Source organism: Wasmannia auropunctata, unplaced genomic scaffold, assembly GCF_000956235.1.
Source record: "Wasmannia auropunctata unplaced genomic scaffold, wasmannia.A_1.0 LD335450.1, whole genome shotgun sequence".
In the NCBI taxonomy this organism is placed as follows: Eukaryota; Metazoa; Arthropoda; class Insecta; order Hymenoptera; family Formicidae; genus Wasmannia; species Wasmannia auropunctata.
In genome coordinates, this window is record NW_012027440.1 from 4720 (window position 1) to 22738 (window position 18019).

The following is an 18019-nucleotide window of genomic DNA, read 5'->3' on the forward strand; positions in this document are numbered from 1 at the left end:
GCCAGCCCGCTCAGAGATGTGTATAAGAGACAGATCTAATATTTCTAATTCAAAACTTTAATTAAAAATGATTAACATAGAACCAGATAAGTAATTATTAATTATATCTAATAAAAGTGAAATTAATAAGTTATACATTATAAGTTTCTGATGATATAAGATTCTAATGTTTCTGATAAGACTAGTGAAAGCTCTTCTTATCTGATTCTCTCTCTCCCTCTCCCTCCCTCTCTCTCTCTTTCTTTGCGTTCAAAAAGATAATATGTTTTAAATACCTTTATTTAACTCTGCTAAATACCAATTAGATCACAAAATCTTTTTGAAAAAATTGAATATGTGTAAAATATAAACTAATGCATTTATTTGATTTATTTGTGAAATTGAAATGATTATTAATTTCTGATTTAAAAAAAAGCATATTATATGCTGCAATTTTTCAAAAGTATCAAGTATATATTTTTACAACTAAAAATTTTATAAAAGAATACTGATATTCATTCAGAATTTTCAAATTTCTTTTAAAAAATTTGTAAAAAATTTCTTTATGGAATGAAATAAAATTTGATATAAGCGAGAATACGTGCAATATTATACAAACTGTATCCGACTTCATAAACTCAGTAACATTTGATTGCACTTTTCATATCGATTTAAGTAAATATATGATAGATAAAGATATACATGGTTTGCCCCAAAAATAATGAGACTAGTTTTTGTGCGTACGTGAGAAGGACCAGGAAGAAAAGGAAAATGGCGGTCGAGGCAGTTTGGTAGTGGACCCTAGATACACAACCTGACCCATTCTCAGTTGCCGAGTCTTTTTAGCAGTCGATATCGTCAGTAAAGTGCGTTATAATTTTTGTGTCTTGTCATGGACGAAAATTCAGCAGTCTTGAGCAGCGATCAAATTCTGCATGAAACTATGTATAAGGAAAATCTGATTCCAAAACGTTGGAGATGTTGAGAACAGCTTATGGAAATGCTGCTTTTTCTTCAGAATTTGATCGCGTAACGCTACTCAAAATGCAGCACAGTTTTGAGCAGCGTTCGATACTGTGCTGAATTTTCGCCCGTGACAAGACACAAAAATTACAAGAATTACGAGAGTCTAAAGAGACTCGGAGTCAATTGAGAAAGGTCAGACTGTATACCTGAGGTCATATCCCTCGCCAGGTCTGCCTCGGCTACTGTTTTCTTTTTTTGACCCTTCTCACGTGCGTACAAAAACTAGTCTCATTACTTTTGGGGACAAACCATGTATGTACTTTTAATAAAACAACGGATTATTTCGCTAAAAGGAAATGTGTTAAGTAACACTACAAGAAATAACTTAACGGAATACACTGCCTCATCATATTTAATGAATGTTTAACACACTTGCTGTTGCAGGAATTGCAACGCTGCATTCGAGCAATTAATATTGTTTTAAAATTTTTAAATTTTTACTTTTATTTTATTAACCTAAAAAAAAAACAGATTTTACCTTTTATCCTTATTTAAATCTATTACAAACGCTAAGATAAAAATTACTATTTGATTAAATTATTTTCAGATTACACCTCCGTTAGCTTCAAATTATATAGGGTACATTAGATCAATGTCTGACCTAATGAAATGTATCTTAAAATCTCTTATTTTCCAAAATTCTTGTAAATGCTTACTGTTATCCCACTATTCAAATTACCCCACTGTACCCTGTTCTAAGTTAATAACATTTACTTAAAATTATTTTCTGTTTTACGCTATATTTAAATTAATTTTCGTATGTCATAATATTATAACCGCAATATTGAAATGTTTTATGTAGATTTGTTCACTAAAATTTACCTGAATTTTTATGAAAGAGAATTATTTAACGGTTTCTAATTATTGCGACATTCAGTCAAAATAAAACACACATCTTTCAAATCGTTCGATATTAAATATTGTTGCGATTAATAAATGTCCTTTAATAATTGCGTTACGCAAAATTTTTTGGGTACTTAAAGTGATTGTAAAGTAATAATATTATATTATACAAAGTATAATATACACGCGGTTTTTTCGAGCATTTATCAATATCGATCGCTACTAGAACGTATCTCGTGCTCAGTAAATTGACGTGGGATCGCCAGTCGGTCGACGAAATCGTTCTAATCACATTTTTCCGCCCATTCCCTTAATTCCCCGTTGCTCGTTACACAAGAGAGTCAATTAAGACTAATTCATTGTTGACGCAACGACGATCGATAAGGAACGTGGCGTAATTTGAACATCGTGTTATGTTAACGCGACACTTCTCTTCCATCGCGTTGATAAAGACACGGGCATTGTTGATCCATTCGACACGCCTTCCATCGCTTTTTGATGAAAAGCGCGATCAATTTCGTAAATTGATCCCGGGAAAAGCGAGCGTCGATATTATAAATATAAACAACTTGACGGCAGAAAATCTAACTGATATCACGGGAAGACCAGCAATTTGAAGTAAATTTTCTCTCTTTAAGTTGTACCTAAAATAACGCTACTCAAATATTTCTTAATGATTTCGTAATAACGGTAAACCTGTTCTTTTTGGCTGAACTTCTTGGCGCCGTTCATCTTTTTTCTTTTTCTTTCATCCGACAGAGAAGAGAAAAGGAGAGAAAATGAATCGTGCAAGAAGTTCAGCTGTAAAAAAAAAAACAGGCCTATCGTTCACAGTTACTATGAAATCAACGTGAAAAACAGCGTATTTATAGATGCATTTATATGCACAGTTCAGAGCGCTCGTTAGCTTCAAATTGCTGTCTTTGCTAAAAACTACTCGGACAATTTGCAATGTTGCTGAAAGGAAAAAATTGCTCCTCCTGGCACAGAGAATCGCATCATACATTACGTATGCGCGAATTCTGGGATACCTTATGTACACCTTTATAAAGTTGTAAGCAATAAGATTACTAATAATACACTAAGAGAAAAATTTTGATATTTGTGTTTGTATTTTATATATAATGTATACAATATACTCTCGAAATTTTCTGGAGTGACTTTTCACTCTTTTGGAATACCTAAATCTCACTCCAAAAGAGTGAAAATACTGCCACTCAAGTGATCGAGTGGCAGTATTTTCAATCTTTTGAATTGAGATTCACTCCAGAAAATTTAGAGAGTAATTGTATATATGTACTACAATATACAGTTTTCTTAAATTGTATAAAATAATTGATAAAATAATTATGGTTAAGAGATAGATTTTTATAATTATTACTATTATGATGCTAATAATAATTATATTTATAGTTCTACTAAACCAATATATAGTTGGCATAGAAAATGGTACCAACTATACGATATAGTTAAATTATAGTAATTCTAACAATATTTTTTCTCTCAATGTAGAACACACTATAATGCATCTTCATGTTTAATATTAAAAGATTTACTAATTAGACACGGAAAGAACGATTTTGTTGAAAGGTCTAAAAATTTTCCTGAATACAGATTTGAAAATAATTTTTGTTCGATAATCAAAATAATTTATTGGAAAGTTAAAAATGATAGGCATTGCTATAAAACGTTTTGATATTTTAAGTAATTATTTTTGCTTTCCAACAAAATTATTTTGATTATTGAACAAAAATTATTTTCTTATCTAAATCAAAATTGTTCTTTCCGTGGACAATTAATTCAGCTGATGTCAACATGTATATAAAATGGCTTTAAACTCCACGGATTATTATTTCCATCGTTATCATGACAAAACGGGACAGAGATAACATAAAATAAAGAAAAAAAAGTTGCAATCTAAATATGGAATACATTTATATTTATGTATAAAATGGAACGAAGATAACATAACTTATGTAACTTATTGAAATTTAAAGAATTTGTGGTGAGTAATTTTCCAAACATTACTTGCCGTTACTACTATTCATTCTCTAATATTGTATAATTAAAGTGTTATTAAAGCGGAAATCATTACAAAATAACTATAATAATTTAAAAAAAGAGAAAATATATAATATATTATAATAGCGCATATTTTTTGTAATAATTTCTAATTAATTCAATTGAATATTTAGTGTTTCACTTGCCTTAAATTGATTGTTTAATTCGAATTGATTTTAGTTCGGATAATATTTTAACATTTAATTAAATTTACTGTTTTTTTTTTAAATTATCGTATGTAACACCGCATTTTTTTCTCGATTGATTTTTCACAATTTCCATATTTCAACCGCAAAATCCAGCAGTTAAACATACGCCCGCATAATGTAAACCCTCTTGTCTCGTGTAAATATGTGCGTAATAATTAAACCATGTATATATGCCGACAGTGATTTCTCCTCAGTATCATCTTTCATCGGACCTTTGCCCAGTGACATTAGGCTTAATTTACGGGAACAAACTGCGGACGTGCAAATCGATAAGTTAAATTATTCAGTCCCCTTCGCTACCATTTCTCCGAATTATCTATCGACTCCGGCGTACTCGCATCTCCTTCTTGCAATTTCTTTCATACGAGTGTCACAAAAGTAGCCATTTATCTCTGCATGATTTTACAATCTTATATTCGACGTGACTTCTCATAAACGCATTCGTGACCTTCATAGATCGTGTTGTATTCTAGCGCACTTTGAAACGAAACCTTCGAATTGTCTGCGGGGCTCGAGATTTTCTTATCTGCTTGAATTATTTGAGATCTAACGTATCGAGCTGCTTATTGTGTGCGGGTGTGTGTGTGTGTGTGTGTGTGTGTGCGTGTGCTCTTCCGATCTGTGTGTGTGTCAAGAAGTCATGCTTTTATTTTCTGTTATAGCTTGGTCATGGCTAGAAATACATATACTACCGATATTGAACGTCAAACGAAAAATATTTAATATTAAACAAAGCATGAAGAAATTACTATCGTATAGCGACATACATTGTCATTATATATTATGTACATACAGTGGCTCACAAAACTGATCAAATGTACTATGCAATAATTATAATTTCTATCTAAGTTATTCGAAGACGGCAATCTTTCAAAAAACGGTCTTTCAATATCAATTTACAAACAACCAAATATTTATGATCTTACTACAGATATCTTCATTGACAAAGAACTTTCAAAAGAAATTTATAACAATTTGATCAGTTTCCATTGATCACTAAATAATATATATAAATATATAAATATTTTTGCAATTTTTTAACTGGAAATTTCTCAGCACCGCGACGTAGAGCAATTTGGTAAAGTCATTGTGTAATCAGCACGCAAAAAACTGGAAATAATTATCTTCGTACTTGTGCATTTTTTTCGTTAAACTGCGTGTAATCATGCAGTGTTATCCCGCAAATTATTATTACAACTATAGTATCAATATATCAATATGTAGGGAGTTTCCTATAGTAATTCAAACATTTTTCTTCGTTATTTTTAATGATATGATAGAATATCAAAGAAAAAAATTATTTGTTTTAAAAGGGTAATTATTATAAATAAACAGCATTTTTTCATGCTTATTATTTTAAATAGAGACTTCAGGAGTACCTCCAATTTTTAAGTAAAATTGATATAATCTTCTTTTACATAATTATATAATTCCATTAGTCGTTCTGCATATAAATATATTAAAATAGAATTATTAAAAAAATTAATAGTTCACGAGATATTTTATATTTTCATGTTACAAAGTAGAATAAGTATAAAATCTCGTTAACTCTCGTTGATTTTGTGTTCTTTAATACTTTTATAAGCAAAAAATAACTAAAGCAATCACATATTATGTAAAAAAATCATATAAATCCATTTAATAAAATAAAATCTTGAAATCTGGTAAAATAATAATTGAAAAAATAATAACGAAAAAATGCCTGTATATCTAATATCTGCTCCTTCGAAACAATTTTTTCTTTTGGCATTTTGTTGTATTATTAAAAACAACAAAGAGATATATTGCATTATCTCGATACAAAATCGTAGTAGCCGCGGTGTCTACAAAAGACAGTAATTCCAGGACCTTGCTTACTCCGCGCATATACATACACGTGAATTCACGGCTTCTTTTTCCGTGTAGCGATTGTAAAACGGCTCCATCATTTGGCGTTGTTACCGTGATTACCGGGACGCCGCTAATGGCCGAGGTGACTCGCCGGTGAGTCCCGATTCCCGCGACTCATGCGGTGACACGAGATACACCACACGCGCAGCATAGCGTGGTATATAGGCACTGATAAGAGTACAAACCACCGATTACGCAACAGACGGAGAAACACACGACGCGACGAAGCGTCTGAGGTCGCGGATCGGTTTAGGGTGACCGGGGGCGCCCTTGATCTTCAAGGACACGTTCTCCTTTCCGAGAGACGTATCCTCGAGAATTCCTAGGGTCCGTTTTAGAATTCAGTACGTGTCGAATCCCCATGACGTCGAGATTCGGCGATGCAATTTAATTTCGCAACATATAACTTTCCGCAGAGACGGGCTCCGCATGAAATTAAAAATCCCGGAAGCAAAGTTAAACGTGTGCTTCGCAAACGCAAAATTCACAACTCCGTAAGCTGAACATAATGGTTCGAGATTTTTCGGCTCCGATTTTTTACAAGAAATAACGCTATGTAATTAGTAGGCGCTATTTTAAGATACCTTATATATATGTATCTTAAAATAGCGCCTACTAATTATATAGCGTTATTTCTTGTAAAAAACCGAACCAAAAAAAAACAAACTATTTTTCTCTCAATGTTCAATGAAATGATTATTACTCCAGTACTTAATTATTGAAAAATGCTCCATTGAGCATTGCAAAAAAAAAGATTCAGAATTTTTCAACTCAATTCTATATGACTAATGTAATTTTAAGAATCATCATCCCTATTTAAGAATTTTTTTTTCTACTATATTCATAATTAGCAGTAATTACTGATGTAAGTACATAAATAACATGTAAATAATATATTGATATTTTATATGTATTAATGGTATTCATTACACATAAAATATTGTATATATATTAATATATTGTATTAAAAAATTTTATACAATATATGTATATATATAATATAATAATATATTAATATTTATGTTTATTAATATATTATTCATATACTGACATAATTATTACTTATATATATTTGCAACATAATAAATCACGCTATCATACTCAATATATGTTGCATTTATTTTATGTTACGAACGAAGATTATGAATAACTGAAAATCAAGAGGCAACTCTAAGCTCTAAAGCTAATAAAGAAGCAGAGAAATGTTGTCAGTGATGTATTACACACTCGTTCGCAAAAAGGTCAAAGGCTCAGTTCGTACGTTAGGTAAACACGCCGATTTCTTTCAAGATAGCGTCACGTACGTCACGGTTCCTCTCGCCGTTGTTGCGGACAAAGCTAGACGCATCGAAAAGTGTGCACGCGCCCGGCCTTTACATAACCCGAATCCGAGCCGCGCGGTTTATCAGCGGTTGATCAGCGTGGCCTTAATTTCTCGCGTTTTCGCACAAAAACTCACCTAGGTTAAGAAACACTTGCTGCCCTCGGACAAGGGTGTCCACGTAGACTATCAGGATTCCATAATGCGTCCCGGTCCGTTAAACGCGCGTGATGAATTGATGATCCCGATGACGACGACGACGACGACGACGACGACGACGACAGGCAAAACGACGTCCACTCCGGTCGAAAGTAGTTGCCCGACTGCATGCCGCACGGCTGCGCTGCGACGGCGCCGACTCCGAGGTCTCACTCTCCGAGTACTCCGACAGCTGTGTGCATGAGCATCATGTCCCATTGGTTAACGGTTAACCCCGACGCGTGACGTGGGACCAGCTCTGCGTACGATTTACGAAACACGAGACGCGCCGTTTTCGTCCGATGGTCCTATAAAAAGTGTAGAGCAGAGACCTCGAAGAGTTTGGGCACCACCGCCATTTTCAGGCTGGCTATATGGTGCGCTTTTCAAAAAGGTCGACTCGCAACAATATTTGTTTTATACAAGTTTTATACTTTGTATGTATGAAACAATCTTCATCCGCGCTCAGGATGAAAGAACAGTACTGTGCTTTTATGAATGAGTTTCCAGATGATTTAATACGAGAGAAAACTTTGTATAAAAAAATAGCAAAATTGTTAAAAATTTTCGAAAATTTCTTCGTATGAAATGGTTGCACGAGTTTCTAATCTCGTCTATGTCTATGTACTTTAATTCTGGAAAGGAATAATCAAATTAATAAGAAAAAGCAATATACATACGAAAGCCTGCAAAAATTATTTTTGTTTAATCGGTAAAGAAATAACGCCATGGAATTTGATCTCCATGCAGTTTAGCATTCTTCTTCATACGTCTCTCTTACCAAGAACTTTAATTGTCGATGATTGGTGACGTCAGAAGGGAATGAACTCGGACATTTTTAAGATTTCGATGGGAAATACGTAAAAATCATTGTTAGACTTTGTAAATCGTCGAAAAAGACTTGACAGCCGCAAGGACGCGTCACGTTCTACTCAAAGTCGGCATTGCGCATACAAAAAGCGACCTGTATTTAAAAAAGAAAAAACAGTTTATTTCTGTACCGTATTTTTCCAAAAAACAACGTTATATGTATACTGATGCATTGTAAAAAAATATTATCCTAACAATTTTTGTCTAAACGTAACTATACTTCCTGCTCGCAAGCGCATCATTCGCACCTCGGCGTATCTACCTATCTACCCTTTTCTTTATATGTACATCTACTTTCATCTTAATTTGCTAACTTATTACCTAATTGTGTCTACAATTGTTCCTCGCCCTGGACGCATTTTTTTGTATATCTAAACTTAATGTAACGTAACGTCATTCGATAAGCTAACATTGTTTCCTCCGAGTGGCACTTAATAATTATCGTGTTATCTCGTTATTGTATTTGGATAAATTTCGTTTTTTTTTTTACGCAAAGATAACTATACTACTACTCTCTCGTCCAGTCTATAATTACATGGAATCCTCGCGAAAGTTTCCGTTCCGCTCATCTCAGCACGAAATCATCGACGATCTCGTTTTCAACGGTCTTTCGATCTGTCGGCCGTCAAACTACTCGGCTTGTAGGATCAGGATCATCCAAGAGATCCACAAATTTCCTCAGCTACTTAAACATTCGGATTGTCATTATCGCCTTTCTGCTGCGAGATCCACAAATATTCGGATCGCTGTTCTTTCGATATTCCCCCGATATATTTGGGATCCCCTTCATACAGGTCTTTCGATCTCTAATCGTTGCTAAACCTCTGTCATTTCAATTATTTTAATCAATCCCTCCTGATCGGACTGACGATCGTGACCGCTGAAAAGAAATACGGGAACTCTCGCAATGATTCGATGTTACAATTAGTCTATATGAAACCGACATTATCTGTGTAACAATCTAATATTACAAAAAGGAATCTTATAGTACAACACACCGAGTATACGCGCGCATCGATTCATCAGTTAACACACTAGTCAGTTTAACTCTATAAAAAATATAGTCTTTGTATAGTCGTCTTTCTCTACTAGGCAAAATAGTCTTCATGTACAAAGTAGCTTGAATATAATTGACTCTGTGCTCTTTCGAACGTTCTCTAACCGATCGAAGCAATGCGAGAAATCACAAATCCCGCTGAATTTCTCGGATGGAAGCAGTCAATCAATCCATTTCTCACATTTCCTTTCCGATTCTATAAAACTTCCGGCCGAATTAATCGTGATTTACTTATACGGCCTCCGATCCTGTCGAGTTTTTAACAAGTTGGCAGAGATAATAGTTGCTTATGTTCAATTCTCGCATTCGTATCAAGGTAACAAAAACCCGTAGCTTCGGAATTAGGAATCGAAACAAAATACAAAATAAGTTCAGAAAGTACTCTTTATGGAATGTCTTCGATTCCTAATTGAAGCCACGGGTTTGACCAAAAAAGAAAAATGGAGATTGGCAAGATTGCAAACTTCTCAAGATACAGGATCTTTGTGTTTTTCGTCTTGAACAAGGAAATAAATGTGAGAAAAACAGCTTCGCCAGATACGTGAAGTGCCTGTAAATGAAATAGTGAAAAGAAATAATCACGATGTAATTTATTTAATCGTCATTTGTTATTCGTTCCTGTACTCCTTGAAATTAACATATTTTCGATATTACGTCACAACTGAAACAATTAAGCTTTAAGCAAGTCGTTATAAGATTTATTCGGAACAATCTCACCTCGAACAACATTTTCTTCGATAAACGCGCCTAAATCCGCATACCGTTGTTACTAGGATTTTAACAACTATCGTTCGGAGACTAACGAACGCTCGTGGTCGCACTGCTTCGAACGGATCCGCGAGGAACTCTCCGCTTCAACAGATCTTGGGAAGCGATAGGAATAAACACTGCGGTCAGTCAGAGGACTAGCTTTTTGCAGGTTTCTCATCTCTGCTACAACGAAATCAAAGACATTAAATTGCACCACTCAATCGAATCACCCCCGTGCTCCGTTCAGCACTTTTTTTTTTCTTTCCTTAGCAATGAACGCAGCGCGGGACTTCTGGATCGAATTTGATTCACTTGACAAAGTCAGAGCAAAATATCTTTCAAGCAGTCTTTGCGGATTAACGAGGAGGAGGAACTGCGATTTTTAAAATCTCAGTCCCAGTATTATTGTTGGAAATGACACGGCAGATCGATGATACACACTCCGATTAATTGACTTTAATATATGTATGGCATATTTGATGATGGGATGCCTTCTCGCGAAGTCTTTCGCTTATGTTGCGCGATTGGTCCTCTCTCTCTCTCTCTCTCTCTCTCTCTCTCTCTCTTTCGTATATGATAAAAAAAGAAAGAAAAAAAATCGCCTAGCAAAATTCTATACGTCTGTATAAAAGTTGGACGAAGGAAGAGGAAAAATCATGCATGATCGCAGCTTCCATTCGCCCGTTTCTCTCTTTCTCTCTTTTTCTCTCTTTCGCAAAGCAGCACTATTAGAAAATAAATACAATATGTCGCACTCCTCAAAAGTTAATTTATAGTGCCACGAGAGGCACGACACTCGCTATTTCTCTTGTTCCTCTCATTTTTCCTTGGCACAAGCGATTTTATCGGGCTTGAGAATTCTTCAGCATCAGCTTGATCTTCTCATACGCGTACAGCAAATTGTCCGCCAATCCCTTACAGCAACCACTTTCCTGAATGGTCTGGAATCTATAAGTCTTGAAGTTCTTGTCAAGATCGATATAAGTGACTGCTGCCATCAACGGGCACATAATGATCTTCGCGTGATCCAGGAAATTGATCTGAAAAGTAAATAGATAATTTTATTTATTTTTGAGTAAGAGCAATATACAGATAATGTATATGATACGTAATAAGAGTACAAGAGTAATAAGATAACAATACTTTCAACAACGTAATAATAATAACAATGTTACTAAATACGAATTATGGTTTTCTTATTGCCCAGTGTATTAAAACCGATAAAAATACATAAATAAAAATAATTATAGAAATAGAATAAATGAATGTGATTGTGCAAAGAAAGTATAAGAAATAATAAGAAAGTATTATAAGTATAATATAGAAATAATAAGAAAGTATAATAAGTATAATATAGAAAGTATAAGTCGATGCAGTGTTACAAAATAAAAAAAAATTATTCAAAAATTTAGAAAAAAGCGAAAAATAAATTAAAATAATTGTCAAATATGAATGCACTAGATAATAATATGTAGAAGGTAATAACAGCTATGAAGAGGATGACGCATGAAAGCGATCTTTTAACCGGTTTAGTAATCTTGAGTTAAATCTCAACCTTCATCACAAATATATTATAAGAGGCTAATCAAAAGAGTAAAAATTTAAGGCTCCTGCTTAGTCACCGTGGTCATATTGGAATCGTGATGTCATAAACGAGAAATGACATGAAAGTTTGCGTGCCATTTTAAATGCAGAAAATTTGAATGAAATAACAAAATGGTGTCGCTTTAAAAAACTTGTAAAAATAAACGAAAACTATTCTTTTCCCCCCTGACAGTCGCCACCGTCAACGCGGAGTTCGTGGCTGACTAGGCAGGAGCCTTAAGATAAAAGTATATGAGATTGTCGTATTATAAGATAGTAATTCATTTCGGGGAAAAATAAGCAATAAAATATGCGCGCGGATATATTTAATTTTATAGAGATAGTCGATAAATTAACACTTACTTGCACTGTGCCATTAGTCAGTTGCATTACCACGGCTGTTTGAGTTCTGAACCACTGGTGTATGTAGGGTATTCTAGAGAGAGAGTCACTTTGTTTCACTGCGATGGAGCCACCCGCCTTCATCAGGTGCTCGTTCATGTATTTCAAAAAGAAGTTCATCAGTTTCATTTTCTTCTCGAGATTGGTTGGATATTCCTTGACCGTGTAGTACAATTCATCGCCCTCGCGGTTGATGTAGTGAATGTTGTAGCCATTCGCCATCATGATCAACCGCGTGCCGTCGTTGTACATCACGCCGACGCTATCGTCGGACAATTGGTATCCAAAACCGTATTTATCTGAATAGTCGACCCACTTACTGATCCAAATCACAGGTTGCGCTGCCGGATCGGTCAGTTCATCTGCAAATTTTCAAAGATTTTTAAAGATAACTGTACTGCATTATAAAATGACACTAAATATAGCAATTATATTTATTTCCCAGTTATTTGCATTTTGATTAAGAAATATATTTATAGAAAAAATTTTTTCTATAAATATATTTCTTAATCAAAATGCAAATTACTAGGGCAGAATTACTACCCACATATATATATATAAAGAAGTTTTTTCTTAACATACCTGCTGAGGAAGCTGTCTCCCGAGCAGGCTTAGTATTCAATACAATAGCTATCTGCTCTTTCAATGTTTGAAGCATTTTCCTGATATCGAGGTTTACTCTCTGCGGCTCAACAATTTCGTTTGGTTTGGTTTTACGTGATGGACTATTCGGCACTCGGCAAGCAAGAATGTCCTGTTCTGAGTAACCGTTAAGATTCATCTCGCCGAGCGGTTTGCGATTGCAGTGCGATTCAAGCATGTCCAAACGTGGTGCCATTGTCAGACATGAGAGCGGCAAACTCGTCGGCATGTATCCTGCAATTATTAAATAATAAAAAAATTATTTAACGTTGGGTTTATTAAAATCTTATTAATATAATAAAAATCTTCTTAAAATTCCCCGATTTTCCAGATATTTTTATTCAAAATTCCATTAAAAAATACTTTTACTTTAAAATAAATCGGAGTACAAGCAATGCAAATAATTTAAAATTAGTAGGAAACAGGGATTCCACAAAACTATATCATTTTTGATTGGGAACTTAGAATACTACAGGAAAAACTCACTACAATGTAATATCAATGAGATATTTTTTCTAAGTATTGTCTTTCATTATCACTCTAATAATTCTTATAAAAATTCGCGAGACACATGAAAATATATGTGAATATACGCGGAAGGGTATGTCATTCTTATTGCTAATCAATTGTTAACGTTTTACATTATCAAGAAAAAATTGAAGTAGCAATGTTTTCGGAGAAAAATATAAATTTAAAAATAAAATTCCAAAAATTTCCCTGAAAAAACCTATAAAATTCCAAGAAAATTCTTGATTTTTTGAGAATTAAAAAAAAATTCCAGCTTTTCCAAGTTTTTCCAGATTGTAAACATATTGTTATATACATAGTAATCTCGTTTTATATATAAACATCTTCATTAACAAAGAAAAAAAAAGAAAAATTACAAATTAATAAATTATTTACTGCAATTTATTTTAATAGAAAAGAACAAGTGCTGGAAATCAGTAATCAATGAAATTGTTAGACGAGATCAAATCAACTTAAATTTCTCTTGTCTATAATTTGAATGAATTTAAACTAACGATAAATAATGAAAAAATTAACATTGCAATAAATCAAATAATTAATATTACCACACAAATTATAAAAAAAGCTATTAGATAATTGATAACAATATGAGAAAGAAATAAATTGAATTTTACTTTTTTCGAGATGTTAATGTATCTTACCAGAAGTGAAGAAGATGTCTTTCATTAGTTTGGCAACTGTCGGACGTTTTGAAGGATTTAATTGCAACATATTTGCTACCATATTCATAGCAGGTTTACTAATGTGTACCGGCGTCTTATACTGCACTTGTTTGATTCTGGAATACGTCTCCTTCAGGCTCGATGTCTCAAAAGGCGGCTTGCCCACAAGTAGAGTATACATTATACAACCGATACTCCATATATCAGCCTCATAAGAGTGCCCGATCTTCGTGAGCACTTCCGGCGCGATGTAATTTGGAGTACCGCAGACAGTTCTGTTGAAAAATTCATCAATCAGACAAATCATCGTATAGCAAAATTTTGTGTAATTAATATAAATTTTTTTTTTGACAGAATTCAAAAATTTTAAAGAAGAGTATAATTTACGTTAATTTTAAAAAAATTTAATCAAATAAATAATAATATTTGAACTTTAAGAATAAAGGAAATTGAATCTCTAGATTTAGCATTAATATAATTATTTATAGCAACGAACAATAAAGAAGATGATCATATTTAACATGACATCAATATTTGAGTAACAATTACTTTTTTCGTTCACCGTCGTGCTCCAATCTGGTTGCCAATCCGAAATCACCGATTTTGACTTGCAAATCGTCATTCAGAAATAGATTGCCTAACTTTAAATCTCTGTGAATTATTCTATGCTGATGCAGGTAGTAAACCCCATCCAAGATTTGCTTCATGAAGTACCGTGTCTCGCATTCCGACAGCGCTTTCCTGCGCTTGTGCAACTCCATCATCGACTAGATTGTTAAACAAATGTATAATTGTCATAATCGGTAATCTGTATTCGCGAAGTAGTAGGTATCGCTGCAAATGCTTACCCTTTTGCGACAGAGTTCCAAGATGATGTAAATATTATTGCTATCGTCGAAGAAGCCGTGAAAGCCAACGATGTGTCTGTGATTCAAGCTCTGATGAATCGCAATCTCCTGTGTCATTTTCTCTCTCTGATTGCTTTTCGTCATCAGTGACTTCGGCACGATTTTTCCGGCGAACACATGGTGCGACTTTGATTCTGTGATCTCGTAACATTTTGCAAAACCACCCTATAATACATAAGATACCATATAATATGACATAAGAGCTGATAAAATAAAGACACCGTAATAAAAAAAAACCGATATATATAATTATAAAAACTTCTTTAAAAATGTAATTTTTTTACAAGTAAATTGCATTGTAATACTGTTACTCTTCTTAGTAAGCAATATTTTTAATGTTTAAAGAAACCATAATTTGAAGGAATTCACAAGTTTCAAAATTTTATTTGTAATTTTACATGCCATATATTTTGATATACATGTATATTTTAATACATATTTTACATATGTATATATTTTGATTTTGCAAATGGTTCCCTTATTATACGGCATATAAAATTATAAATTTTTGCTTATAAATTTCAACACAAATTCTTGATTTTTCAAAATAGATTTAATATTTAAAAGATAAAATAAAATATAAAAATAAAAACTTTTAATATACTTTTATACATGAGATATCATTGGCTTCATTGACACTATTTTTTTCAATGTTTTCCTTTTTCATTTATGTATGTATGAATTAATAGATTTGTGTGTGTATATTCTTTAATATGTTCAATTACAATAATACATCAACAACACAGCTTTCACAAAAAATGAAAAAGCTCCACATGCACAGTTAAACAAATTTAACCTTGCTTGATAAGAGAGAAGAGAGACATTTGTGCAAACCTCTCTTTCATAAAACTGCCTCAGAAATTCTCCAATGTCGATTTCTACCAAAATAAATTAACTTTAATCTTGGATTAATTTACTTTTTATCTTCTTTTTAATGCTAAGAATTAGAAAAATAATGAAGCTAAACTGAAATCAAAAGTAAGCTACATGGATAGAAATTAGAATTAGATGGAAGATATTTATAACCTAGCAAGATAACAGAATTGAGCAATTTTCTCTGCCATAAAACCTCCATAAAAATTCCTTGATATTCAATTCCATCAACGTAGATTAAAGTAGCGATCTTGACTTAATTCACCTGTTCTTCATCACTTTCTGATTATTTTGTTTATTGCGTAGAAAAAGATAAAAAGTAGACAAGTCGAATCGAGATTAATCTACATTGATGGAAATGGACATAAATCAAATTTCCAGTATATTTCCATTCCACGTGACTCCTGAATTCCTCCAAAGAGAAGCTGAAACGTAATCTTTCGACAATGTCGCGAGCAGTCCGCGAGCCTCTCTCTCGCGATCGCGGAACCATAACGACGTCCCCTCACCACCTTAATCCGCCTGTCCTCGGCACGAGTGTGCAACAAGTGTCGTGTCGGGCGCCGAGGGACCGCGTCGTCCACCATGTGTATAAATACACACGTAACCCGCGCGCGAGAGGAATGTAATGTGCGAACGTGACTGCGCAAGGTCAGGGCGAAGAAGGCGAGGCTGAAGGACGCGCGCGAGCGGGTTTCTCCGCGCTTTTCTCACCTTCCCGAAGAACCGGCCCTTCAAATAACTCTTGCCGGTGTTCGCGTCATATATGATGCTCGGTATAGTGTTCTCCTCCTCGTTCGACATCGTGGAATGGCAGTGGCAATGGCAGTGGCACGCGGATCCGCTGTCGCTCGAGGACGCACCGCCGTCGTACGTTGCGGATGTCACGGAGAATGTCGCAGCAGCGCTGCCGGACAGCTCGTCGTCGTCGTCGTCGTCGTCGTCGCTGCTCGTCGAGCCCGACGTCCGCCGTCGCGTAGGCCGACCTGCGATTTCACTCCGCAACGTCACGGTTACCGGCCGGCTTCGCGCGTAAATACGCACTCGGGTGAAACAAACTGATATACGCACCGCTGCTACGGTTACCCCAGCGACCGCTCCCCCAGGGGTCCGGTCGTTCTCCCGCGCGTCCGCGAGAAAGGGAGAGAGCCCGTGTGTGAGTGAGGATGCAAACGGAAAGAGGAAAAGACGTGTGCGAAACGGCCCGTGAGCGCGCTAGTCACGCTACCGTACCGCAGGACACCCGCGGAACTCGCTGCTCGCTGCACTTCTGGTTCTCTGTTCAAACCGCCGCCTGGCACCACAACGTCGGCGGAGGACGTGCAACGGCTCGCCGGTTTAAATGACGCATCGCCGGCCAATCGTCGCGCGCGCCGGGCGGATCACGTGGCCCAGGCGGGAGTTGGCGCGGTTGGCGCGCCGGGCGCCGCGCGCGCCATCCCGCGGCCATCGATCTCGCTAACTCTCAATCGCTCTCGTCCGCGATTATCTGCCGAGGTTTTAAAAGAGGGAGCGTCCGTTTGACCGCAGGCCGGCCCTGTTACTTATTTTTTTAGTTGTCGAGATTCTTGCACTGTTCGTCTTTTCTCCTTTCTTTCTACAACGTGGAGGAGTAAGAGAGGAAAGATGTAACCGTGCAAGAAGTTCAGCTGAAAAGTTCACCACACCTTCATATATGCTGCGATTGATCACTCGCGATCAGTGCTTTAGGAGCTTTTCCACAAAATTAATCAGAAAATTTTACATTAAATTGACCAATTATCGACGTGGACGATCTCTAATTTCAAACTTAATCCGCGTTCTTGCTGATCGATTGCCCAGTGGAAAATTCCGATTCTCAACCAATTTTTTAATAGGAGTTTCACATCAAGAGCGAAAAAGGAAACTGAAAAAAGGAGCTGGAAATTGTGGTAAAATATTTAATTTTTTAAAAACTTTTTGAAGAATTTTTCAATTTATATCGTACATGTTTTATATAACTTGTTGGAAAATTTTTTAATTATTTTATATGAATTAATTGGAGTACTTCAGAAAAATGCTATATGAAAATCTGTACATTATTCTTCTCGAATTCTTTATACGTAAATTCTGAATTATTTAAAGATTTTTCATTATACATAATTTTCAAAGAATTAAGACTTATGGAATCTGGATGAAGTCCAAAAGGTATGCCGGTATATTTTTTCAGAAATTTGTAAATTTAAAAATTTTCCTGA

General features: G+C 34.9%; 2 protein-coding genes across 3 annotated transcripts in view; one reads left to right on the plus strand and one right to left on the minus strand.

The window, feature by feature from the left end:
• LOC105456975 overlaps positions 1 to 1418 on the plus strand; it is a 4931-nt gene extending 3513 nt beyond the window's left edge. The window contains exon 4 of the mRNA XM_011701362.1: positions 1390 to 1418. Within this exon, the coding sequence (XP_011699664.1) occupies positions 1390 to 1418 (29 nt within the window). The remainder of the gene's footprint in view (positions 1 to 1389) is intronic.
• A 7053-nt stretch (positions 1419 to 8471) lies between these two features.
• On the minus strand, positions 8472 to 17099 carry LOC105456970 (serine/threonine-protein kinase polo). 2 transcript variants are annotated; one of them, XM_011701357.1, is made up of 7 exons: positions 16518 to 17099; positions 14871 to 15095; positions 14572 to 14789; positions 14002 to 14297; positions 12773 to 13066; positions 12152 to 12552; positions 8472 to 11244 (listed from the first exon to the last, which is right to left on the minus strand). In XM_011701357.1, exons 1-7 carry the CDS (start codon positions 16605 to 16607, stop codon positions 11047 to 11049), a joined length of 1722 nt encoding a protein of 573 aa, XP_011699659.1. In that variant the 5' UTR covers positions 16608 to 17099; the 3' UTR covers positions 8472 to 11046. The 2 variants fall into 2 exon arrangements, with proteins under 2 accessions (XP_011699659.1, XP_011699660.1); XM_011701358.1 differs by lacking the exon at positions 16518 to 17099 and adding an exon at positions 16069 to 16183.
• Positions 17100 to 18019: the final 920 nt, after the last annotated feature.

What these genes read in the sequence shown, in the direction of transcription:
- LOC105456970 (XM_011701357.1), bottom strand. Translation starts at nt 16,607, where the DNA reads ATGTCGAACGAGGAGGAGAACACTATACCGAGCATCATATATGACGCG. An exon ending in AGGGCCGGTTCTTCGGGAAG is followed by an intron (nt 15,096 to 16,517) that starts GTGAGAAAAGCG and finishes TATGTATTATAG; the next exon opens with GGTGGTTTTGCAAAATGTTA. An exon ending in TGACTAATGGCACAGTGCAA is followed by an intron (nt 11,245 to 12,151) that starts GTAAGTGTTAAT and finishes TTTACTTTTCAG; the next exon opens with ATCAATTTCCTGGATCACGC.